At 49.9% G+C, this 25,729-nt stretch overlaps 1 protein-coding gene across 1 annotated transcript in view; it reads right to left on the bottom strand.

The window, feature by feature from the left end:
- The window catches only part of TEX28 (testis expressed 28), a 192,212-nt gene extending 166,692 nt beyond the window's left edge, over positions 1 to 25,520 (bottom strand). Inside the window, exons 1-2 of the mRNA XM_086942306.1 lie at positions 25,062 to 25,520; positions 1,356 to 2,152 (exon numbers count right to left, since the gene is read on the bottom strand). Of these exons, the coding sequence (XP_086798432.1) occupies positions 1,356 to 2,152; positions 25,062 to 25,520 (1,256 nt within the window). The remainder of the gene's footprint in view (positions 1 to 1,355; positions 2,153 to 25,061) is intronic.
- Between the last annotated feature and the right edge of the window lie 209 nt (positions 25,521 to 25,729).

Raw genomic sequence — 25,729 nt, 5'->3', positions numbered from 1 at the left:
GTCGTAAGAATTGTGCCTGTGGTAAGTCGGGTACATGGTAAGCAGAGGTAAATCCAAACTTTATTACTCTTAGCAGCGCGCAGGAGGAGTAATCCTCCCCCCAGTTCACCCAAACAAATTAGTGTGATGATAAAAAGTATTTCCACGCCAAGGGCCCAGTGCGTGTAAAAGAAATTGGTAACTCGGGTGACCGGGGGAAAACTGCGCGCTCTAGCATTACAAAAAGAGGGTGATATGCTACAAAAGGGAATGAGGCCTAGGCCTTTTTCTTGCTCTTTTGTACTTACTGCTATGGTATTTTTGTTACAGAGACTCCCATTCCGACGATGGGGAATGATACAAAAGCATGGGAATCTATGAAAGTTCCAATACTGGGGCAACTTAATTGTATCTTCTCATGGGATCCCTTTCCTGCTACAAAGACCTAAAATGTATATTCATACATCAGAGCATCGAGAAAATGTCATTCAAAGAAAAATATAACCAACCAACCAATTCACCAAAAAAATGCTTAGAATCCCATATTGCCATTACTATATATATACATATTTGTGTATATACATAAGGAATACGCATTACAAATCTCTATGTGTGTCTCAGTGAAACGAGCGTCAGTGCAATTCTTTTGTGTTAAGTTATCCATTGATATCATTGATATATATGGATGATATGTGTTAAACAATATTAATTTAGACAAATTCTGTATTTATTGTGTGGAATGCCAATTGATTCTTAGAATATATATAATTGATTAAAGAATTAGAGTAATGCCAATAAGGGATTCTAAGCATTGTTTTAGTGAATAGGTTGGATGTTTGTTTCTTTGAATTAATGTGTCTGGATGCTTGAGATATGAGTATGACTTTTAGATCTTTGTAGCAGGATAGGGAGTCCATGAGAAATAAAAATGTAAGTTTATGTACAATGTACGAAAGAAACCAAATGTATATCCTGCAATAAAATAATTTTGGAGTCTGACTGATTCATGTTATTGATTATTTACTGGATTATATCTATCTGAAAGTAAGTGGAGGTGCATTATTTGTTCTTGTATTCTGACTCTTGGTGAGTTCAATCTTTACACATTTTGAGTTACAGAGATCACAGAAGGATCCGTGGTGAATGTTTAACAAGGTAGCAGTGAACGTGAAGGGGCATTACACATCTTTTCTTCAGAGCAGACCTTGTTTAAAGGTGTTGGAGCAGCCCAGATCTGAGGTGGACTGGCCTGGTAGCATGTGACAGACTGTAGGGACTACATTATCATCGGCACAAGGCAATCTTATGCATTGACACGATTCCATCAACATTTACTGTATTAATATTGTAAATTAAAAACAAAACAGGGTGCCTACCTATATTTGACACTCTGAATCGATTCCAGGACGAGTCGGTAGTCAAGGACGTATCTGTCTTTTAGATTCTTGCAGTCTGATTCTAAGGCGGCATGGGAAGCCTTCAGCACTTTCAGAAACTCCTTGAAAGTCCTAGCTGGGTGGGTGTGCTCCTCTTTGCCACTTTTGGTCGTTTCCTGGGGACTGATAGTTTCTCCCGATAGTATTTGCTGGGTGCCCAGGAGCCCCTTGTCCTCCGAGGGCTTGTTGTGGCTGTCCACACCTGATTCCGAGGAGGTCGAGGCAGCGGAGGACAGGGCAATCTCCGATGCTGATAGGTGGCCCTTCGGGTGGCTCTGCATGCTGGTGGACAGGGCCTCAGTTTGGTGTAGTGTGGAATCCGAGAGGCTGTTCACTCTGGACTCGATGTTCAGTTGAAGGTCACTCACCTGCCTGCCAAGCTGATTCTGCTCCATCTCCCGCAGCTTCCTCTGGTAGCCTTGGATGCGGTGCTGGAGCTGGGCGATGGTCGCGCTGGTCCTCTGGTTCCGCTTCTCGAAGACTTCGCGAACCTGGGCTGACTGGTGGAGCTCTGCCTTGGCTGCAAGCTGAAGGTAGGCCCGTGTGTTCTCCTCACGGCTGCTCTGCTCCACTCGCAGTTGTTCCGAGAGCTGTAGGATCTTCTGCCGGAGTTGGGCTTCTACAGCTCGAGCAGTTCCCCACTCCAGGGCCGGGGTAGAGAGAGGCAAGCTGCTCCCAGCGGTGGAGGAGGCTCCATGGGAATGCCGAGGCCAGCTGCTGCTCTTCACCGAGTCTGCCTGCATGGCGAGAACAGAAATGATTGGTCAGAAGGGATAACTTGAGATGCCACTTCACAGATGTGCTCCCTGTGCTTATTATGGGACACTGGGGACCATTCACAGAGGCTGCTGTACAGTGAGAACAGAAATGATGGGTCAAGCTAGGGGGTACCTTGAGATGCTGCTTCACAAATGTGCTCCCTGTGCTTATTATGGGGCCCTGGGACCATTCACTGAGTCTGCCTGCATGATGAGAACAGAAATTATGGGTCAGTCTAGGGATAGCTTGAGATGCTGCTTCACAGATGTGCTGCCTGTGCTTTTTATGGGACACTGGGACCATTCACCGAGTCTTCCTGCATTGTGAGAACAGAAATGATGGGTCAGGCTAGGGGGTAACTTGAGATGCTGCTTCACAGATGTGCTCCCTGTGCTTATTATGGGACCCTGGGGACCATTCACCGGGTCTGCCTGCATGATGAGAACAGAAATGATGGGTCAGGCTAGGGATAACTTGAGATGCTGCTTCACAGATGTGCTCCCTGTGCTTATTATGGGATCCTGAGAACCATAGGCTATGCACCCACTGAAGAAGACATTCCAGAGGGTTTCTGACTACCACAGTACCAGGAGTTTGACACAGTCACCACAGGTGTCCTCTGCATTATATGAACATCTCTAACTACTACCAAAAACCCATCATCTCAAAATAACCTTAAGGACGAATGGATCAGACGCATTACACAGATATCTACTGTAAGGGGTGAACGTGGATTCTGAGGGCTCCCCTTCACCCCTGAAATTAAAGGAGCAATGGCGTCATACAATAAATATATATTTATGTAACAGTTTCCTGGTAAACGGTTTGCGGCAGTGGGGCGTGTAGGCCACACAGAACTGCCCCGCTAACCTTGAACTCTCTGCCCATCAAAGTCCATTGCATCACCTTTTAAAACCCCAAACAAGTATAAGCATCTCCCCTCCCAAGGCTATTCACAACCACGGCGTTCATAGAAGATTGAAAAGACATGGCTCTCCACATTGCTTGGCCATGTTCCCCTTTACCTCCTGTTAAGCTCTCCGGGGAGCACTACGATCCCTGGTCCAAAGTAGTCAAATTAAGAGGTCAGGCAGGAGGAATCTAACCTGCTAGATTTTTCATCTAGTCAGTGGCTCGATTACAGAAGTTATTGGAATGCCACCTTTGGCTGACAAACTGCTCTTTAAATTACTTTTATTTCAGACGGATAATCTTAGGTTTTGTGTTGAATCTCAGAAACGAAAAAATAAGCATTGGCAAAGTCAAAGGGTCTGGTTTAATTAGCTATCACTCACAAACAGCATATGTTCATACCTGTATAAGCGTGCATTAGCTCATTAAAGCCAGGCTACCACTTTGGTGGTAATGGGGTGGTGGTAATGTATTAGCTGTGATGGTAGCAATAGTGAGCCTATCAGCAAGAGAGACGCTCAGGCATCAGCAGGAGGAGTGTGATGTGTACAGAAGTATATCATGCGTATTCTATGGGGGAAGCACAATGGGGTAGCATCACAGGAAATACACAGGTATAGTATTGTATTGCTGACTACATAGTACTTACTAGCTCTGATGAGGCACTTACGGGCGTAGTGGACGGGTAGCGTGCTGTTGCTTGAAGCCCAAATATAGTTTATAGAGCTAGTTCTATGTTTTTCAGTTAGTCTTATTTTGAGCCACCAATTGGTTGCATGCCGTTCACAGTCTAGCATGAAAAGTCTTTATCACAACCTCTGATGTACTAAGGACATGTCCAGTTTGTCCTAGTACTGGTGCAAAGAATCCTTACAGGATTTCCTTCTTAATTTTCTCCTTGAGCTGAAGGCGAAGAGTTTCCCCTTCACCGCAAGAATTTTCTTTCTTTGTTTGAATTATTAACAATCATAGGGATCTGATGTCATCAAAAAGAAACTGAAAGCAGTGGAAGCCATTGGTGGTCTGGGCATATACCCCCCTCCCCTGAGCACCGATTTTGGAGGGGGACAATTTCCCCTTTTCAATGATATCTCTCCTTAACAGGGATCCACCCTCTAGACACCAAATGCAAATAAATGCCAGCATTTGTAAAGATTCAGAAAAGGGGGTGGTGATGGACAGAGTATCTGAATTAAGCAGAACACTCCTACCCAGTCAACAGATCAGGGCTTGATCCATCACCGTTTTTTAGCTCACTGCACCATCCCAGCTCAGAACCTGGCTACATGCAAATTAGTCTGTCCCTTGCTCTTGGATTCTCTGTATGGTAGAAAGGAAGGGATCACACCTGGATTAACTCGGGACAGGGAGGTCTGGACTACCAAACTCCGGGTGGGGTGCTGGATGAGGAAATTGGGATCCCCTGAAGTGGGCTGATTGAAGCAGGTAATTGTCCTATTCACAGGAGCGCCTGTGTAGAGCTTAGAACATTCCACAAGAAGGACATATGTATGTGCTTCATTAAAAAGGAGTAAATGTTTATATGGGGTAACTCCCGTCTGAAGCACTTCTGTCAAGACCTTAGTCTTGACTGTCACCAAGGGCAGCTAAAGGTCCAACACCTCAGCCGCCCTCCCCAGCACCATTGCAATGAGGCACACTCGTCCATAGTCTTGGTACGGGAAGAGACCAAGACAGTGTCTGAAGAGGTGTCCAAACCACTGGCATCTGTCAATTCATCATATCAGTTGTCCTCAATGTCTTCTACAGGGTACTGATAGCGATAGGGTCCTCAGACTCTTCCCAAGCGCCCCCAAATGCAGGCCTATCGAAAGAATAAGGCACTAGCTCCGACATGAGGGGTTTGCTCCCGTTGGTACCGGCGTCAGACATTGCCTGTCCGGCTCTAATTTGGTGTCAGGATGACAATGAGGATGGCGCTGCCTGGAGCATTGGCACTGGAGCAGATGACTGGAAAGGTTGAGGTGGCTCAACTGGCGCAGCTCCAGATCCATCAATAAATACAAGGGCCCGACTGGTGCAGGGGTCGAATCCACCTGCGGAAGACCAGTCGGGCCCCTCCTTAGCCCATGAGGCCCAAAGCATTGTGTCGTCACGCATTGAGTGGTGAGGAGCTTGAAGGACCACTCCCTCAAAGCCTTGATGTGCATGGCGGGGCAGCCGATGAAGGTCTTGGCATCGTGATCGCACTTCAAGCATCAGAAGCACACAAAATGTGGGTCCATCACAGACATCTGTCAATGTCAGGCACCACACGGTTTGAAAGCAACTTTCCTGGCAGACATCCTGACGCAGTAGGAAACAAGGTCTCCAAAAAATCTTGACCAAAAGTAAAAAAAAGGCCAGTAATAAAAGACGGGGTAGCTTTTCCTGGATCTGCACTGACTGGTGCGGAAAGGAAAGAACTGACGCCAGCAAGCACGCTAGAGTGGCGCCTATATTGGCACCGTGCACATCACCTCTGGTGTGAACGCCATGGGGAGCCAGACAACGCCACCTACCGGCGAGCAGGGGTACTGCTCACGAAAAAACTCCAGATCCAGTATAACGCATGGGAATTATTCGAAGGTAAGACATCTGTGGCTAGTATGCTCTGGCTGATGTATGATGACTTGAGAAGTCGGTCTGGAAGGTGAGTTAGCCATTGGGTACTCAGAGTCTGATCTTGGGGGAAGCCTGCACACTTTCATCCCAAAAAGCCACTATGCAGTCTTCTTTTCCACAGCATAAGAGTGTCTCGTTGTCAAACCATGTCTTGACACTGAATGTATTTTGATGAAGCCCTAGACGTTGATGGTCTTCTTCTTGACATTGTATGTGTCCTCTACATCGACCCAGCCCTCGACGGCGAGCAAATAGGTGCTATACCTGTTTTTGAAGCTGATATTCTTGACGTTGAGTGGAAACATTGTTTCTCACCTTGCCTTCTCTTTTTGTATCTCCCTGTGGAGATATGCTCAAGGGTGAGATAATGGCATTGGTATAGGAGCAGCCTCTCCTCGCTCCTCAGATTTCTATCCATCCAGGGATTTGTGCCTTTTACGCTTTTCTTCTTGGCCAAGCAGGTAAATCTTCTCATATTCTCTCAGGGTGCACCTGGAGAGGAAGCTGTAATGAAAAAATCTTTTACAGTAATAGGAATCTGGCAAACATAGGAAACAGATTCAATGAGGGTTTATTTTTGCCACAATCAAAAAACGGGGGGAGGTAGAGATTTAGGTTAGGTTCACCCTCCTTACTTAATGCAGTTCCACGGAATTAGAAACCTAACCATTGGAAGAATAGGGATTCCAATGAACATGTTTGAAAAACCCTCTTTCCAGAAATAATTGTTTTTTTCTAGAGTTCCCTCACCCATCAGGGTTACCCCTAGGTGGTATGCTTCATCATTAGGGTCCTCTCAGTCCGCTGCGGATTGAGGCGGGCTGCGACTTGCGAACTACTTAGGAGCACCTAGTTTTTGGAAAACGTGCAGTGATGTGGAGTGGGAAAAAATTGGTTAAAAATACCTAGCTAGTGAGCTAATATTTTATTCCTGCTCCTAGTTGGTATGTTTTAAAATCAGGGGCTAATACTAGGGAAAGACCTAACTGTAAAGAGTATGGTGTCCCTAGCACTGGGTAGACATGTTTCGAGCTTTCCCCTAAAGCTCTTCTTCAGGACCACACAAGGGCCAGCCCAGTACGTACCACTCCTAAAGAATCCTGTGAATAGTAAACAGTGGGGTGCACACCTAATGTGTGTTCACCTGATATGTAATACATACGGTTGTACACTGACAAGCTGTATTTTTGTTTAGGCTGAAAAATGCATCATGATCTGCAGGGGTAGAGGGGTTTGTAGTCACAAGTTCGTCAAATCACTCCCCTTGGAAAATGACCTGATGGCACCCCTGGAGACCGCATCTTGCCACAACTTGGGCAGTTGGTAAAAAGAGATTGTATTTTGCAAAAAAAGAAAATTATTTCCAGTCAGGAAATAACAGAATAATACTCCCTGCCGTAAAGGACGTCGAATGTATCACTTTTAAAGAGGTTTTGAAGTGATTTTATGAAAAAGCAAGCATTGGCATAGCCAATAAGTCTCGCTTTTGGGACCGTATAAGTATTTAGTTATGCAGCACAACATCCTTGGTGCAATAACAATAACTGTTGCATGGCTAAAAACTTATACGGTCCCAAAGGTGCAACCTATTGGCTATGCCAATGCTTGTTTTTAGAGGCCTGGCATGCAGTTTTAAATGTAGGATGGTAAGAAAGGTGCCAACCCGAGGGGCAAAATCTAGAGAGGAATAAGGTAGGAAGAGACAGAGGCGGAGAGAACGACAGATAAGATGGTCACTCATATGAATTCTACGCTGGTTGGTGCATTAGGGAATAATGCCTTATGTGTTTATACAGCCATGAGTCCCCACCCTGGGACTGAAAGCTCTGCGAATATGTAGGTCATTTAAAAACATGTACTATGAATACACTAAAAGGCTGCGACAAAAAGAGCAAAAAAAGATACTCTAGTGCTTACAGCGCTTTCAAAAGATATGTTTTTATGAATACTCACCCACACTATACCTAGTGCACACCTTTGCTGGACTGGCAACATCACAGCACCTCTCGCTTCTGAGTACAGTCTACTCTTAGTCACAAGCATGTTTGCCTTAATCCCTATTGCATCTCTGCAAATTGTCAACACCTCATTTTAAACATCACAACCTCTCCTTTAAAAATCATACCCCTACAACCTAACAATACACAATCTTGTGTACATCATCTATTAATACCATAGTAGATCCTCATCAGACCGGCTCCCTTGTGTCTGAAAGTGTGTGTCAGCTCAGGAAAGTCTGCCAGTGACCATGTCTGCTCACAGGTTTCACGTCTTAAAGAACTTTAAAAGCAGAAGCCCTCTCAAGCTGCACTAAACACTCAAAGAGGTGACAAGACCATCCTGTAAACAACAAAAACACTAACAGTGCAGAAGGATGAAAGTAAGGTGAGAAACGATAATACAAATAGCAAAAAGCCTTCAAGTGTACAGACAACACAACACAGACAATAGAGATAAGATTAAACAAATACATCAATAGCTTACCACTGAATGTGGAAAAGCAAGCTTAAGGAAGTATTTTCAGATGCTGAAAATCGAGTCAGAATCTATGGAGTCTTTTTAACACCTTGGCTGCTAGGGGTTTTTCCCCCCCTGTGCTGCTTTTTAAGCTTTCCCATTGTTCATGAGAAGGTCAACTCGTCATAAGCACAGCTCAACCGTGTCTCATGACTAGCTGGCCTTGTCATGAGCATGGAAGGGGTTAAACAGGTAGGTTACATGCAAAGATGCGACCCAATTTTTTTACATTTCTCAGCTGTCTGTGTAGAAAACCTATTGAGGACAATGATTCCTTAACACAGAACATAAGACCCGCGGCAGCGAGACGCGCTTTGTGATGGGGAGGGGTGTTAAAGCAGAGAGAAGGAGCAACAAGACCCGCGGCCACGAGACGCGCTCTGTGGTGGGGGACTGGCGTTAAAAAGCGAGCAAGACACAGAGGCGGGGCGAGGCGCGTGCGCTGGGATAGCGAGAGGAAAGCCTGATGGCGCCCCTCTCGCACGCTCCATGCCAGCAAAAGCTTGTAGTAGCACTTTGGAAACCCACTTACTAAATGTCTTGCAGAGTAGCACATGCGCTGGCTCAGACGAGACCTAAAAAAGCCCAAGAATGGCAGACCTCAGTGTTCCAAGATGCCGTCAGCATGAGTTGGGGAAAAAACTGAGTGAACCGCCACCTGTAGGGCACGATCGTAGAGTGGAGGTCAGAGAGCCCTTACAGACGTGGTGATGTATTATCTTTCTTTACATTGCTGCAAACAATACATTTACATTGTTCAATCCTTCTCTATCTTTTACTTTAAAAGAAAACAAAAAGGTTTTGGGAAGAATATTTTTAGGTGTGGGGCAGGGTGAGGCTAGAGGCAGTGGAGGCACGCGTTAAGGATGAGACTAGAGGCAGCGGTGGCACGTGTGGGGCAGGGTGAGACTTGAGGTAGCAGTGCACGTGTGGGGCAGGGTGAGGCTAGAGGCAGCGGTTGCACGTGTGGGGTAGGGTGAGGCTAGATGCCGTGGCGGCATGTCTGGGGCAGGGTGATACTAGAGACAGTGGTAGCATGCTTGGGCATGGCGAGACTTGAGGCAGTGGTGGCACGTGTGGGGCAGGGTGAGACTAGAGGCAGAGATGGCACTTAAGCACGGTGAGACTAGAGGAAGTAGTTGCACGTGTGGGGCAGGGTGAGACTAGAGGCAGAGATGGCACTTGGGCAGGGTGAGACTAGAGGCAGTGGTGGCATGTGTGGGGCAAGGTGAGGCTAGAGGTAGTGGTGGCATGTGTGGGGCAGGGTGAGACTAGTGGCAGTGGTGGCATGCGTGGGGCAGGGTGAGACTTGAGGCAGCAGTGGCACATGTGGGGCAGGGTGAGCCTAGAGGCAGAGATGGCATGTTTGGGGCAGGGTGAGAGTAGAGACAGCGGTGGCATGCGTGAAGGGTGAGACTAGAGGCATCGGTGGCACGTGTGGGGCAGGCTGAGGCTACTGGCAGTGGTCGCATGTGGGGCAGGGTGAGCTAGAGGCAGCAGTGGCATGTGTGGGGTAGGGTGAAGCTAGAGGCAGTGGTGACACGCATGAAGGGTGAGACTAGAGGCAGTGGTGGAACGCGTGAAGGGTGAGACTAGAGGCAGCGGTGGCACGTGTGATGGATGAGACTAGAGGCAGCAGTGGCACGTGTGGGGCAGGGTGAGACTAGAGGCAGTGATGGAACGTGTGAAGGGTGAGACTAGAGGCAGCTGTGGTATGTGTGGGGCAGGGTGAGACTAGAGGCAGCGGTGGCACATGTGAAGGGTGAGACTAGAGGCAGAGTTGACGTGTGGGGCAGGGTGAAACTAGAGGCAGAGGTGGCACATGTGAAGGGTGAGTCTAGAGGCAGTGGTGGCATGTGTGAAGGGTGAGACTAGAGGCAGTGGAGGAACGAGAGAAGGGTGAGACTGGAGGTAGCAGTGACACGTGTGGGGCAGGGTGAGACTAGAGGTAGTGGTGGCACGCGTGAAGGGTGAGTCTAGAGGCAGTGGTGGCATGTGTGAAGGGTGAGTCTAGAGGCAGCTGTGGCATGTGTGAAGGGTGAGTCTAGAGGCAGCGGTGGCACGTGTGAAGGGTGAGACTAGAGGCAGCGGTGGCACGCATGAAGGGTGAGTGTAGAGGCAGCGGTGGCATGTGTGAAGGGGGAGTCTAGAGGTAGCAGTGGCATGTGTGAAGGGTGAGAGTCGAGGCAGCGGTGACACGTGTGTGAAGGGTGTGTCTAGAGGGAGCAGTGACACGCGTGAAGGGTGAGACAAGAGGCAGAGGTGGCATGTGTGAAGGGTGAGACTAGAGGCAGCGGTGACACGTGTGAAAGATGAATCTAAAGGCAGCGGTGGCATGTGTGAAGGAGGAGTCTGGAGGCAGCGGTGACACACGTGAAGGGTGACACTAGAGGCAGTGGTGACACGCATGAAGTGTGAGACTTGAAGCAGCTGTGGCATGTGTGAAGGGGGAGTCTAGAGGTAGCTGTGGCACGCGTGAAGGGTGAGACTTGAGGCAGCGGTGGCATGTGTGAAGGGTGAGTCTAGAGGCAGCGGTGGCATGTGTGAAGGGTGAGACTAAAGGCAGCGGTGGCATGTGTGAAGGGTGAGACTTGAGGCAGCAGTGGCACGTGTGATGGGCGAGACTAGAGGCAGCGGTGACACACGTGAAAGCTGAGCCTAGAGGCCACGCGTGAAGGGTGAGACAAAGGGCAGCGGTGGCACGCATGAAGGGTCAGTCTAGAGGCAGTGGTGGCATGTGTGAAGGGTGAGCCTAGAGGCAGCGGTGGTATGTGTGAAGGGTGAGAATAGAGGTAGCGGTGGCACGCGTGAAGGGTGAGACTAGAGGCAGCGGTGGCATGTGTGATGGGTGACACTAGAGGCAGTGGTGGAACACGTGAAGGGTGAGACTAGAGGTAGCAGTGACACACGTGAAGGGTGAGTCTAGAGCAGGGGTCTTCAAACTGTGGGGCGCGACCCCCAAGGGGGCCGTGGGGCGATGCAAAGGGGTTCGCGCCTTTACAGTCATACTTCTGCCCAGGCCCAAGTGCTTCAGCCCCCCTCCACCCTCGTCGTGTCTCTCAGCTGCTGCTTCAGTGCAACTTGATGTGCTGGGGGCTCGGCTGGGCAGTGTCTGGAGTCATCTCCAGCAGGCCCGAGTTTTTCACAGGTCTGTGTGAAGGGTGAGTCTAGAGGCAGCGGTGGCATGTGTGAAGGGTGAGACTAGAGGCAGCGGTGGCATGTCTGAATGGTGAGACTTGAGGCAGCAGTGGCATGTGTAATGGGTGAGACTAGAGGCAGTGGTGGAACGCGTGAAGGGTGAGACTAGAGGTAGCAGTGACACGCATGAAGGGTGAGACTAGAGGTAGCAGTGACACGCGTGAAGGGTGAGTCTAAAGCAGGTGTCTTCAAACTGTGGGGCGCGACCCCCCAAGGGGGCCGTGGGGCGATGCAAAGGGGGTCGTGCCTTCACAGTCATACTTCTGCCCAGGCCCAAGTGCTTCAGCCCCCCTCCTCCCTCGTCGTAACTCTCAGCTGCTGCTTCAGTGCAACTTGATGTGCTGGGGGCTCGGCTGGGCAGTGTCTGGAGTCATCTCCAGCAGGCCCGTGTTTTTCACACGTCTTTAAAGACCATTTGCATATTTACATGCCTTTGTAAACTGGTTACAGAGGCTTCGTTTTTTCCTGGTTTCAGTACCCCTGAGCCCCCACTGTGCCTGTGCCTTACATTTGTACTTTACAATTACTGCTGTAGTGTGAGAATGCATTTAATGAAAAGGAATATAAAGTAGGGTTGCCAACATAAAAATGCCTGCCTGTTTTGTTTAAAGAGCCTGCAAAGACCTCCTCTTGACACTAAATAGACTTTTAAATACAAAAGTATGTATGCATTAGTTATGTGACTTTTCCGTCTTTTTTTCTCTTTGTCAGTCATGGATCATTGAGGCAGCCCAAGAAGACAATTAAAAGTGTTTTCTATATTTGCTGTTCGAAGTATGCACATAAGTGCTGAAAATACAGCTTTAGGTGACTGCTTATTTTTGTACCGACTGCACCATCAAAATAATCTGCTGGCAACCCTAACCTGAGGACTGTAAGTTTGTTGCCGGATCAACACATTATTTATTTCCTCCACCCTCGAGTAATGCCGCAGTAGTTTAACTTAAACCCTACGCCGCCGTCAATAACATGCTGAGTTACTTCAAGTGTCTGGGAATGCACCCTGCATTCAGACAACTCACTCCTCATTCTCATCCTCCTTCCAAGGAAGAGGTGTGGCGCCGCGGCTAGGTGGACTGACTCCGGAATCTGGGGATCATGGTTCGATCCCCAGCACCAGCGGCAGATTAGCCCAGCACCATGTGACTCTGGGCGATAGCTTGCTTAATCTTTCCGACGGCCCCCAGCGCCGAGAGACCCTTACGGGCTGATTGTGAGCTTTACAAATGTGGATTATTATTATTATTCTCGCCCTTCACTTTCACGCTCACCCTGCACTCACACTGATCACCATGCACTCACACAATTCACCAATTCACCCTGCACTCACAGTGATCACAATGCACTCACATTGATCACCATTCACCCGCTCACCCTGCACTCACAGTGATCACTCTGCACTCACAATGCACTTGCGCTGTTCACCCTATACCTCACCCTGGAGTCACATGACTACACTACTCATCCTGCACTCATGTGACACTTCACTCACCTGACCCACTCACTGCTCAATATGCAACTCACTCAAACAAACCCATCAGTAATCATACATTCATTCGTCCCATTCTGAACTTGCATCCGCACCCAAATTCATACGCCACCTCACTCACCCTGCACTCACTCCTCTTACCCTACTCTTGCACTGTTGCATCGCTCACCGTGCACTCACATGGGCACTCTTGTCACCCACACAGTGTGAAGAGGGTTAATGTGCCTGCTATAAAGAACGTGCACCAAGCAGATCACAGAACGGAGTGTGAGTAAACTATGAATAGCGCTATACAAAAATGAAATGTTTGTCAGAAAGGTGCATTGTTGGTGAGTGGCAGCAAAGGAATTCATGGAGAAGGAAGAAACGGGGGGTGGGGCACCAAAAAAGACTCTTGCACCGTGTGCGACCAGTGTTAGGGCCAGCCCTGGCTGGGAAAGTTAGTCCCCTCCGAATTTCTGGTGTAGTGACTCCCCTGCTTCTGGCTATTATTATTATTTACATTTGTAGTGCGCTACTGTTACCAAAAGATGTCCTGGGGCTAATAATCATCTGCTGCCTGTAGGCAAATGAGAAACACACAGAACTAGAAGGAGAACCAGCCAAATGGGGTAACCTACAGAGAATAGAGAAAGGTCTTTATATCTTCCTAAAGGATAACAGATTCTTGGTGGAGTGAAGCAAAGGAGGGTGCAAGTTCCATAACTGCGCTGCCTGCACCAAAACAGCGAGACAGACAACTCATGCCTTCTTGAATTAGGGAACAATAAGCAGAGTCCGACCTGTATGCTTGTTGAGGAGAATGAGAGGATGAGAGAGGACAGCAAGGGAGTGAGAGAATTCGATTGAAGAGAACAGGGATGAGGAGAAATGTGAATTGCCAAAGAGAAACGTGGACACGCAAGAAGTGAGTGTGAGCCAAAGGTGAGGGCTTCTGTTAGAACAAAGGGGAGATGTGAACGTTGAATGAGGGGACTGGAGAGGTGTAAGATACAAATAGACAAAAATTTGAATGGAGAGACAAAGTGAATGAGAAGTGCTGAGGGGAACGGGAGGTGACGGGACCAGAGAGGCCATAAGATAAAGGTGAGTGACTGTTCAAGATGAGGGCAGTGAAAAGACAAAATGGCAAGAGGTGATTAAAGGTGAAGTGAGAGGTTGAATGGGGAGAGTTCAGATGATGTAAAAAGGGGTGAAAGAAAATGGCCTGCAGAGTGAGAGAGGGATCTGGGGTTAGGAGAGGAGAGAGGAATAGAAGGGAGGGGGTGAGAGGAAAGCTGCATGGAAAAACTGCTTAGCTCTGCGCAAAACTGCCAGGTTTTAGGGACCCCAGCTTCTCCTGGCCAAGTGAGCTTCTAATCTGGCAGCACGTATTCCTGCAGAGTGGAAGGCCCTTCTCAAATGTTGACTAGTAATCTTTCTGATGTTAATTGCTGTATTTTGGTTATAAACGGGTACTGATGGGGTGAATTGTTTCCTCAGTGTAACTGAGTGTAAAAAATGTCAAAATAATGAAGCAAGGCTATCCCAAAATACGCGGCATCACATAACATCACTTACATTTTCTTCCCACACAATTTAGTCAAGCCTGTCACGTAATTTTGTCTTCACCTGCCTCATAATTCTAGTAGCCCTGCCTACAGGTTTAGACATTTTTGTCAGGAGGGGGTCCTTACGCCTCAAAATGTTGACAGGGGGGTCTCAGCATCCAAAAGTTTGAAGACCTCTGGTTTGGAGGAAGCGGTGGCACGTGTGAAGGGTGCGACAAGAGGCAGCGGTGGCACGTGTGAAGGGTGAGTCTAGAGGCAGCTGTGGCATGTGTGAAGGGTAAGACTAGAGGCAGGGGTGGCATGTTTGAAGGGTGAGTCTAGAGGCAGTGGTGGCATGTGTTACAGGTGAGTCTAGAGGCAGCAGTGGCATGTGTGAAGGGTGAGAATAGAGGTAGCGGTGGCATGCGTGAAGGGTGAGACTAGAGGCAGCCGTGGCATGTGTGATGGGTGAGACTAGAGGCAGTGGTGGAACGCGTGAAGGGTGAGACTAGAGGCAGTGATGGAACGCGTGAAGGGTGAGACTAGAGGTAGCAGTGACACGTGTGAAGGGTGAGACTAGAGGCAACTGTGGCATGTGTGAAGGGTGAGACTAGAGATAGCGGTGACACGTGTGAAGGGTGGGACTGGAGGCAGCGGTGACATGTATGAAGAGTGAGACTAGAGGCAGCGGTGGCATGTGTGAAGGGTGAGACTAGAAGCAATGGTGGCATGTGTGAAGGGTGAGACTAGAGGCAGTGGTGGCATGTGTGAAGGGTGAGACTAGAGGAAGCGGTGGCATATGTGAAGGGTGAGTCTAGAGCCAGCTGTGGCACATGTGAAGGGTGAGACTAGAGGCAGCGGTGGCAAGTGTGAAGGGTGAGTCTAGAGGCAGTGGTAGCACACGTGAAGGATGAGACTAGACGCAGTGGTGGCACGCGTGAAGGGTGAGACTAGAGGTAGCAGTGATACGTGTGAAGGGAGAGTCTAGAGGCAGCGGTGGCATGTGTGAAGGGTGAGCCAAGAGACAGGAGTGGCATGTGTGAAGGGTGAGACTAGAGGCAGCGGTGGCATGTGTGAAGGGTGAGATAGAGGCAGCAGTGACATGTGTGAAGGGTGAAACTAGAGGCAGCGGTGGCATGTGTGAAGGGTGAGTCTAGAGACAGCAGTGGCATGTGTGAAGGGTGAGTCTAGAGGTAGCTGTGGCACGTGTGAAGTGTGAGACTAGAGGCAGTGGTAGCACATGTGAAGGATGAGACTAGATGCAGTGGTAGCACGCGTGAAGGGTGAGACTGGAGGTAGCAGTGATACGTGTGAAGGGTGAGTCTAGAGGCAGCGGTGGCATGTGTGACGGGTGAGACAAGAGGCAGCGGTGTTACGTGTGAAGGGTGGGACTAGAGGCAGCGGTGGTATGTGTGAAGGGTGAGACTAGAGGCAGCGGTGGATGTGTGGAGGGTGAGACTAGAGGCAGCGGTGGCATGTGTGAAGGGTGAGACTAGAGGCAGCAGTGGCATGTGTGAAGGGTGAGACTAGAGGCCGCGATGGCATGTGTGAAGGGTGAGTCTAGAGGCAGCGGTGGCATGTGAGAAGGGTGAGTCTAGAGCAGCGGGGGCATGTGTGAAGGGTGAGTCTAGAGGCAGCAGTGGCATGTGTGAAGGGTGAGTAGAGGCAGCGGTGGCATGTGTGAAGGGTGAGACAAGAGACAGCAGTGGCACGTGTGATGTGTGCAATCTAGAGACAGCAGTGGCATGTGTGAAGGGTGAGTCTAGAGGCAGCGGTGGCATGTGTGAAGGGTGAGTCTAGAGGCAGCGGTGGCATGTGTGAAGGGTGAGATTAGAGGCTGCGATGGCATGTGTGAAGGGTTAGTCTAGAGGCAGCGGTGGCATGTGTGAAGGGTGAGACAAGAGGCAGCAGTGGTATGTGTGAAGGGTGAGTCTAGAGGCAGCGGTGGCATGTGTGAAGGGTGAGACAAGAGGCAGGGTGGCATGTGTGAAGGGTGAGACTAGAGGCAGGGTGGCATGTGTGAAGGGTGAGACTAGAGGCAGCGGTAGCACGTGTGAAGGGTGAGACTAGAGGCAGTGGTGGCATGTGTGAAGGGTGAGACTAGAGGCAGGGTGGCATGTGTGAAGGGTGAGACTAGAGGCCGTGATGGCATGTGTGAAGGGTGAGACTAGAGGCCGTGATGGCATGTGTGAAGGGTGAGTCTAGAGGCAGCGGTGGTATGTGTGAAGGATGAGTCTAGAGGCAGCAGTGGCATGTGTGAAGGGTGAGACTAGAGGCCGCGATGGCATGTGTGAAGGGTGAGTCTAGAGGCAGCGGTGGCATGTGTGAAGGGTGAGTCTAGAGCAGCGGGGGCATGTGTGAAGGGTGAGTCTAGAGGCAGCAGTGGCATGTGTGAAGGGTGAGTAGAGGCAGCGGTGGCATGTGTGAAGGGTGAGACAAGAGACAGCAGTGGCACGTGTGAAGGGTCAGTCTAGAGGCAGCAGTGGCATGTGTGAAGGGTGAGTCTAGAGGCAGCGGTGGCATGTGTGAAGGGTGAGATTAGAGGCTGCGATGGCATGTGTGAAGGGTGAGTCTAGAGGCAGTGGTGGCATGTGTGAAGGGTGAGACAAGAGGCAGCAGTGGTATGTGTGAAGGGTGAGTCTAGAGGCAGCGGTGGCATGTGTGAAGGGTGAGACAAGAGGCAGGGTGGCATGTGTGAAGGGTGAGACTAGAGGCAGGGTGGCATGTGTGAAGGGTGAGACTAGAGGCAGCGGTAGCACGTGTGAAGGGTGAGACTAGAGGCAGTGGTGGCATGTGTGAAGGGTGAGACAAGAGGCAGGGTGGCATGTGTGAAGGGTGAGACTAGAGGCAGGGTGGCATGTGTGAAGGGTGAGACTAGAGGCAGCGGTAGCACGTGTGAAGGGTGAGACTAGAGGCAGCGGTGGTATGTGTGAAGGATGAGTCTAGAGGCAGCAGTGGCATGTGTGAAGGGTGAGACTAGAGGCAGCGGTGGCATGTGTGAAGGGTGAGACTAGAGGCCGTGATGGCATGTGTGAAGGGTGAGTCTAGAGGCAGCGGTGGCATGTGTGAAGGGTGAGACTAGAGGCCGCGATGGCATGTGTGAAGGGTGAGTCTAGAGGCAGCGGTGGCACGTGTGAAGGGTGAGTCTAGAGGCAGCAGTGGCATGTGTGAAGGGTGAGACTAGAGGCTGCAGTGGCACGTGTGAAGGGTGAGTAGAGGCAGCGGTGGCATGTGTGAAGGGTGAGACTAGAGACAGCAGTGGCATGTGTGAAGGGTGAGACTAGAGGCAGGGTGGCATGTGTGAAGGGTGAGACTAGAGGCAGGGTGGCATGTGTGAAGGGTGAGACTAGAGGCAGCGATGGCATGTGTGAAGGGTGAGTCTAGAGGCAGCGGTGGCATGTGTGAAGGGTGAGTCTAGAGGCAGCGGTGGCATGTGTGAAGGGTGAGACAAGAGGCAGCAGTGGTATGTGTGAAGGGTGAGTCTAGAGGCAGCGGTGGCATGTGTGAAGGGTGAGACAAGAGGCAGCGATGGCATGCGTGAAGGGTGAGACTAGAGGCTGCGATGGCATGTGTGAAGGGTGAGTCTAGAGGCAGCGGTGGCATGTGTGAAGGGTGAGACAAGAGGCAGCAGTGGTATGTGTGAAGGGTGAGTCTAGAGGCAGCGGTGGCATGTGTGAAGGGTGAGACAAGAGGCAGCGGTGGCATGTGTGAAGGGTGAGACTAAAGGCAGCAGTGGCATGCGTGAAGGGTGAGACTAGAGGCTGCGATGGCATGTGTGAAGGGTGAGTCTAGAGGCAGCGGTGGCATGTGTGAAGGGTGAGACAAGAGGCAGCAGTGGTATGTGTGAAGGGTGAGTCTAGAGGTTGCGATGGCATGTGTGAAGGGTGAGTCTAGAGGCAGCGGTGGCATGTGTGAAGGGAGAGACAAGAGGCAGCGGTGGCATGTGTGAAGGGTGAGTCTAGAGGCAGCGGTGGCATGTGTGAAGGGTGAGACAAGAGGCAGCAGTGGTATGTGTGAAGGGTGAGTCTAGAGGCAGCGGTGGCATGTGTGAAGGGTGAGACAAGAGGCAGCAGTGGTATGTGTGAAGGGTGAGTCTAGAGGTAGCGGTGGCATGTGTGAAGGGTGAGACAAGAGGCAGCAGTGGTATGTGTGAAGGGTGAGTCTAGAGGCAGCGGTGGCATGTGTGAAGGGTGAGACAAGAGGCAGCGGTGGCATGTGTGAAGGGTGAGTCTAGAGGCAGCGGTGGCATGTGTGAAGGGTGAGACTAGAGGCAGCGGTAGCACGTGTGAAGGGTGAGTCTAGAGGCAGCGGTGGCATGTGTGAAGGGTGAGACAAGAGGCAGCGGTGGCATGTGTGAAGGGTGAGACTAGAGGCAGCAGTGGCATGCGTGAAGGGTGAGACTAGAGGCTGCGATGGCATGTGTGAAGGGTGAGTCTAGAGGCAGCGGTGGCATGTGTGAAGGGTGAGACAAGAGGCAACAGTGGTATGTGTGAAGGGTGAGTCTAGAGGCTGCGATGGCATGTGTGAAGGGTGAGTCTAGAGGCAGCGGTGGCATGTGTGAAGGGTGAGACAAGAGGCAGCAGTGGTATGTGTGAAGGGTGAGTCTAGAGGCTGCGGTGGCATGTGTGAAGGGTGAGACAAGAGGCAGGGTGGCATGTGTGAAGGGTGAGACTAGAGGCAGCGGTAGCACGTGTGAAGGGTGAGACTAGAGGCAGGGGTGGCATGTTTGAAGGGTGAGTCTAGAGGCAGTGGTGGCATGTGTTACAGGTGAGTCTAGAGGCAGCAGTGGCATGTGTGAAGGGTGAGACTAGAGGCTGCGATGGCATGTGTGAAGGGTGAGTCTAGAGGCAGCGGTGGCATGTGTGAAGGGTGAGACAAGAGGCAACAGTGGTATGTGTGAAGGGTGAGTCTAGAGGCTGCGATGGCATGTGTGAAGGGTGAGTCTAGAGGCAGCGGTGGCATGTGTGAAGGGTGAGACAAGAGGCAGCAGTGGTATGTGTGAAGGGTGAGTCTAGAGGCAGCGGTGCCATGTGTGAAGGGTGAGACAAGAGGCAGGGTGGCATGTGTGAAGGGTGAGACTAGAGGCAGGGTGGCATGTGTGAAGGGTGAGACTAGAGGCAGCGGTAGCACGTGTGAAGGGTGAGACTAGAGGCAGGAGTGGCATGTTTGAAGGGTGAGTCTAGAGGCAGTGGTGGCATGTGTTACAGGTGAGTCTAGAGGCAGCAGTGGCACGTGTGAAGGGTGAGACTAGAGGTAGCGGTAGCACGTGTGAAGGGTGAGACTAGAGGCAGTGGTGGCACGTGTGACGGGTAAGACTAGAAGCAGAGGTGGCATGTGTGAAGGGTGGATACTGTGGTAGAGGAGGCATCAAAAGGGTCAAGAGGGCGCAGGCTGGAGGAATAGTACAGAGATAGCACCGGGGTGGTGAAGGGCAGAGTCCAGTGAACAGGTCCTAGAGCTGGAATGGACACTCACGGGCTTGGGCTTCATCGTGAGAGACGCTGTCCACTCTCCTTGGCAGGCACTGGATGGGGCATCGTGAGCAGGTCCCGCGGCTTCTGCTTCCTCTCGGGCCCAGCACATCCCACTGAGAGGATAAGAAAGCAGTGAGGAGAGGCCGCCCCCCTCCCTGCCCCCTCCATGCCCTCTCTCGGCCCCGATGGGCCCCCGTGATGTCGCGGCACCATCCTCGGGCAGCACAGACCTGGCACTGAGGGCGCGGCCTGGAGATGTTTCCGGCTGACAGCAGAAGCGAGAGGATGGCCATGAATGTGCCATTGTGCCCTCTCTGCTGTCAGTCACAGAAGATGCTAACACTGAGACCTCCAGGGGCTGTCTATGCGTGCCCAGTGCTGAAACCAACTGCTGGTGTCACGCAATGCACACAGAGGGCAAAGAAGGGAAACCTTGGCCTGGAGTCGGGGGTGCCGCAAGATTCCCCCCTTCACCCACGCACTGAGCATGGCACTTCATCTGCCCTTCTTCTAATAGCATTCGTTAATATTAGTACAGCTGTTCACTACTTTTGAAGGATGAGAGGCTGAGACAGGTTGCACTGTATTAAAACCAGTGACTATCAAGTCGCCCACAGTTCAGTTCAATTGCCTCAAATTAAGCTAGGACAAGTCCGTGGTGGTAGCCTTCAGGAAGAAAGCCTCGCCATGGGACTCCCCCTAGTGGACACAGAGTTTGGCTCCACCCCGTGCCTTGCCTGCAAATGAGAAACCTTGTAATCATAATAGACAGGAAAGTGGGCGTGATTGCTCAAGTCAATGTAGTGTCTTAGCCTGTTTCAACACACTAAGGATGCTGAAAAAAATCTTCAAGTGGCTACCAGACAACACAACAATCACCCAAGCCCTAATCACCAGCAGACTAGACTATGGAAACACCCTGTATGCAGGGATTATACATAAGAATGCATTTTATATGTGTATATTTTTTTAAAACACATAAATAAAAGGCATTGTCATTTAAAATGCCAATAGCTTAAAGTCTCGCAAATGTGAGACCTATTACATTGAAAATGCTTGGTTTTATTTACTGTTATTGCTGCATGCCAGCCCCCCCCCCCCCCCCCCCCCGATTTTTACAAAATAGTGTATGGAGCTCCTGCGCAACCAACACTTGTCGGTTATATTATTACATTTCAAAACTCTAAACGTACATCAGTCCATAAGGGGACCGTTTTCACTTGTTTCTATTGCGGCACGTTTATTTTTGGAACAACATACGTAAGATATAATATGTTCTTAATTATCATATATTAGGTGATTCCCAGAAGCAGGGCCTTCTATTCTCAATTTCTAATTAATTACAATAAGTACCCTGAAACCATCCAATCACCTCACTGACCCCCTCCCTGCTAACGCTGTAAAAGACTTTATCCCTTTGCTCCTCCCACTCTGGACTAAGATTATCAATAGCTCTCTTCAACAAGGATCCATCCCTAACGCCCTCAAAGTCGGACAAGTCACACCGCTACTAAAAAAAACAACAGCAGACCCCACTGATCTAAACAATTACCGTCCTATTACAAATATTCCCACTCTCGCTAAACTGTTGGAAAAATGCGTACAGCTACAACTGACTAAACACATAGATAAGTTTGATCTCCTCAACGCTCATCAATCAGGCTTCCGAGCAGGGCACAGTACCGAAACTGCCATGACTCACATAGTTGACGACGCCCTACAAATCCTAGACCAAAACGATACCTGCCTCCTCATCCTTCTTATCTCTCCTCAGCATTCGACACAGTTAAACATGAGAACCTACTCGATCTGTTAAACACAAGAATGGGCATATCTGGGACTGTTCTGAAGTGGTTCACCTCCTTTCTACACAACCGGTCTCAAAGATTCAAAAGCAACAACCTGATGTCCTCTCCGGTACCTGTATCGCTAGGCGTCCCTCAAGGATCCTCCCTCTCCCCAACACTGTTCAACCTAGTTATGGAACCTCTCACTACTTTGCTACAAGCATCCAATGTTCACTTTCACATGTATGCCGACGACACCCAACTTTATCTCAAAATACAATCTCCCAAGGACATCATGCTTCTGAACACCACGATTAGAAACACCCAATCCTGGCTTTTCGAGAATCACCTCAAACTCAATGCGCTGAAGACTGAGTTCCTCCTGATCTCACCTCCCGCAAAAATCTCTACCGTTCAAACATGGCTTAGGCACCTAACGGCTCTAAATGTACAACCTACCAGCGTAGACTCAGCAAAATCTTTAGGCATAACACTCGACGCCAATCTCAACATGCAGCAGCACATCAGCAAGGCAACGAAAGGAGCGAACTTCCAAATCAATACCTTGAGAAAACTTAAACCCTTCCTTCCAGCCAAAGACTTCCAAACTGCAGTACAATCTATAGTCATCCCGCACATAGAATACGGTAGCACCGCCCTCTGCGGGCTCCCCCTAACTACAACGGCACCCCTAAGAGCGTCCCTTAACACTGCAGCGAGACTCATCACTGGCTCAAAAAAGCACTCGCATATCTCCCCTGACTTTAAATCCCTGAACTGACTACCTTTTGAAGCCAGAATACATCTGAAAATAGCCTGCATGACACACAAGGCTGTACACATGAACTCACCCGCCTACCTCACTCAAAAGCTGACAATTTCTGGTGGCTCTAGAACTACTAGAAGCACAAACAATCTTCTGAAGAAGCCTCGGAGATTTCGGAAGGAAAAAACCTATAAACGCTCCTTCTCAGGAATGGCACCCAGGATCTGGAACTCACTCCCTCCTGAAACCAGGCTCATCTCCTCCAACAAACTTTTTAAGAAAGAAGTAAAAGCGATCCTCATGGCTAAATACACATGATCTATTATTCTGCATCTCTCAAGAATCCGCTCTGCACTACCTGCCTGACCCCTTGGACTATTTGTATTACTTGTATTTTCGACTTATTTGATTGTATACGTTCCCTCTTTGTACAGTTTATATTGTTGCCGCACCTGTCTGACTTTGCATACTGTACCTACACCACCTCAACTATCCCTACTCTTGTACTTTGATGCACCTGTGTGACTTTACACCCTGTACTCATCTCCTACCTCAACTATGTCTACCCTCATGCTAAGCATTTTAAGATCGCTTAAACAAGTATATGCTCCTTATTTTTGTACTTTTATATTATTGGCGCAACTGTTTGACTATGCACCTTGTACCTACACTATGATAGAAGACACTACCTCACCTTTGACCTACCTCTTGTATTTGACCTACCTATGTAACTATGCACCTTGTACCTAACTACCTCATCTATTACAGTCTAGTACTCTTTGTCCTTGTAAAGCGCTCTGATATCTGCAAAGATCTTGTTCGCGCTATATAAAACTTTCAAAATAAATAAATAAATAAATGATGGACGGAGCGCTGAAACTTTTCAGACACTCACCCCCAGTCACAGATCTAGGTTGAATCCATCATTGTTCTTAGCTCACTTCGCCACCCAATTCACACACAGCTATATGCAAAACTGGATTTGACCCTGTGCCTCATGGGAACTGTCGAGCCCGAGCTTCCAAGCCATGTCTTCCTTGGACCAGAAACAAGCATACTGGACCGGTTTCTGGCTGATCAGCCAGGCTAGCTTGAATCCAGTGGCAAAGTGAGCAAGGAACCCACGTCTGGGCAAACCCTGCCAACTTAGGGTGAACAAAGCAATCACACTCTCTGTAGGGCACATCGTCTTATAGACTTGCACATACTATATGTATAAGTCTAGTATTTTACAGGAAAACTCTTTACTTTGGATCCAGTACTGTTTTTACTCACTTTTCAGGTGAAACATGGGCAACTCGCTAGGGGCATGTCTCTTTATCTCTGCTTCTCTCATTACATCGATTTGTTTCTTATACATATTCTGTTTACAAATTTTTATACAGCCTTGAAAAAGTCACTGTGTGACGAAACACGTGTCTGCTGTTATCCAGTATTAAGAACTGAAGAACATGAATTTTGTGTAACATGAATGTACTGAAGATCATTTAATCTATGACTCTCTACAATAAAGAAAATGATCTTCTCAACACAAGTCCTTACTGTTCGGACCTTATATGTTTTTTATTATTACGCAATTGAGTGCTCTGGTTTGCCGGGTCATAAAAGGTTCAAGTGGAAGTGGTACACAGAAACACAGCAGAGGAAGAGACCCCGGAACCCAAGATCCCATGTGCCAAGGGTGCACACAAACCTTTACCTGTGAAAGCGAAGCTGAGAACAATGCATAGTGATGGCGAATGGTAACCAGAACCGAGCAGCATCCTGTCAGGTGTATCTGCAGACCAGAACTCCGAGAAGGACAGTGTCAAGTAAGGAACAGGTTATGGGCCTGAGTGCTAATCATTATTCTAAGCTCTGAAACCCGTCACACTTCCTCATGTGAGAAGTCTCCCCGTGAGCTGAAAATCACCGTCTCTGGTAGGTGTCACCCATCTCGAAACGATTACAGCAGCCTCTGCCAACACTGTGTATGACTGTTTATAACCTAAGGGGGGGGGGGGGGGGACCATGCTCAGATACAGATGGACAGGCTTGGGTACCTCGAGGTTTTAGTAGCTAATATCAGCAACCACATAAAAACATCTAATGGGGTCAATCGTACGCTAAATTCCTGCAAGGCACTAGTCTAATTGACACCTCATGTAGGGCTTTTCTTGAGGTTTCTATCAGATCCCACTGCCCTATGATGCTTGCATAGGCCCTGCTCAATCTTGCGAGCATCTGATGAGGTAGTCATGAAGGAGCCTTCAGCCTGAGCTTTCCTTCTCCTCACCTAGGTTTCTCTCAGTCTGTCCACTGTGAATTCTTTTGGAATCTCTGGGGGGAAAGTTGCAGTTACTACAGTGTGTGCCTGAACACTGTCTTGCATTTCATGCTATTGGAGAATGATGTGCAAGGGCAGTGTGGGTGGGTGCGTGCCCTCCCGGGGCGTCCTTTGGGCGCCATCATGTGTGGGTCACATGCTTAGCCCCGGTACCTCATCTCATTGTTTTAAATCAGAAGGCTATCCCTCGGCTCCACCCATTCACCTCTAGTGGAAGCCATTGAGATGGAGGTTAGCTGTCTCCGCACGAGGGTCGCCTCTTACCTGGGCCCAGGCGACCCGTGCCTTGCGAGAGATGGCTCCTGAGTTTTCCTCCGCTCCACTGTCCTCTTCCTTCACACTCCCCGCCTTCTGGGCCTCCTTCTGGCTCTGTCCGCTCCCCTTGAAAAACCCGCTCATTTTGTTGAAAGAAGCAAAGGACTGCCTCAGGTGCTCCTTCTGTCTCTTGAAGATGCTCTTGTCTTGCGAGGAGGCGGAGCTGGACGCGCGCGAGCTCATGGGGGGCCCTGGCAGAGCCTCCCCCTCCCGGGCCGGGCTCCCCTCGAGGTCACTCTGGGCGCGTGGGTGTTTACCGGAGGAGCTGCCTGCTGGGGGTAGCTGGGTGTCATGGCTGGGTGGGTGGCTGCCTCTGGGGGCCTCTTGGTGGGCCCCGACACTGCCAGAGCCCGAGGCCGCGGGTGGAACCGCCCCCTCCTGGTGGCCGCTGGAGGGTGGGTCACTCATCGGCCGTCTGCCCGGGGTCGCGGGGCTCTCACCCCGGCCGCCAGGGGGTCAGTAGAGCAGGGCCGCCCCCGGGAGCGGGCACCAGGGCCCCGGCATTGGCACCGGGCTGCACGGAGAGGGCCGCGGAGCCGGAAGGAGCTGCCCAACGGACACAGGAGGTGACGTCACAGTGCCACCATCCACCGCTTCACCCGTGGCCACTGCATTAT

Source organism: Lissotriton vulgaris, chromosome 10 (assembly GCF_964263255.1).
Source record: "Lissotriton vulgaris chromosome 10, aLisVul1.2, whole genome shotgun sequence".
NCBI lineage: Eukaryota > Metazoa > Chordata > Amphibia > Caudata > Salamandridae > Lissotriton > Lissotriton vulgaris.
Note: the sequence above shows the minus strand (reverse complement) of the source record. Positions and strands in the feature narration are given on the sequence as shown.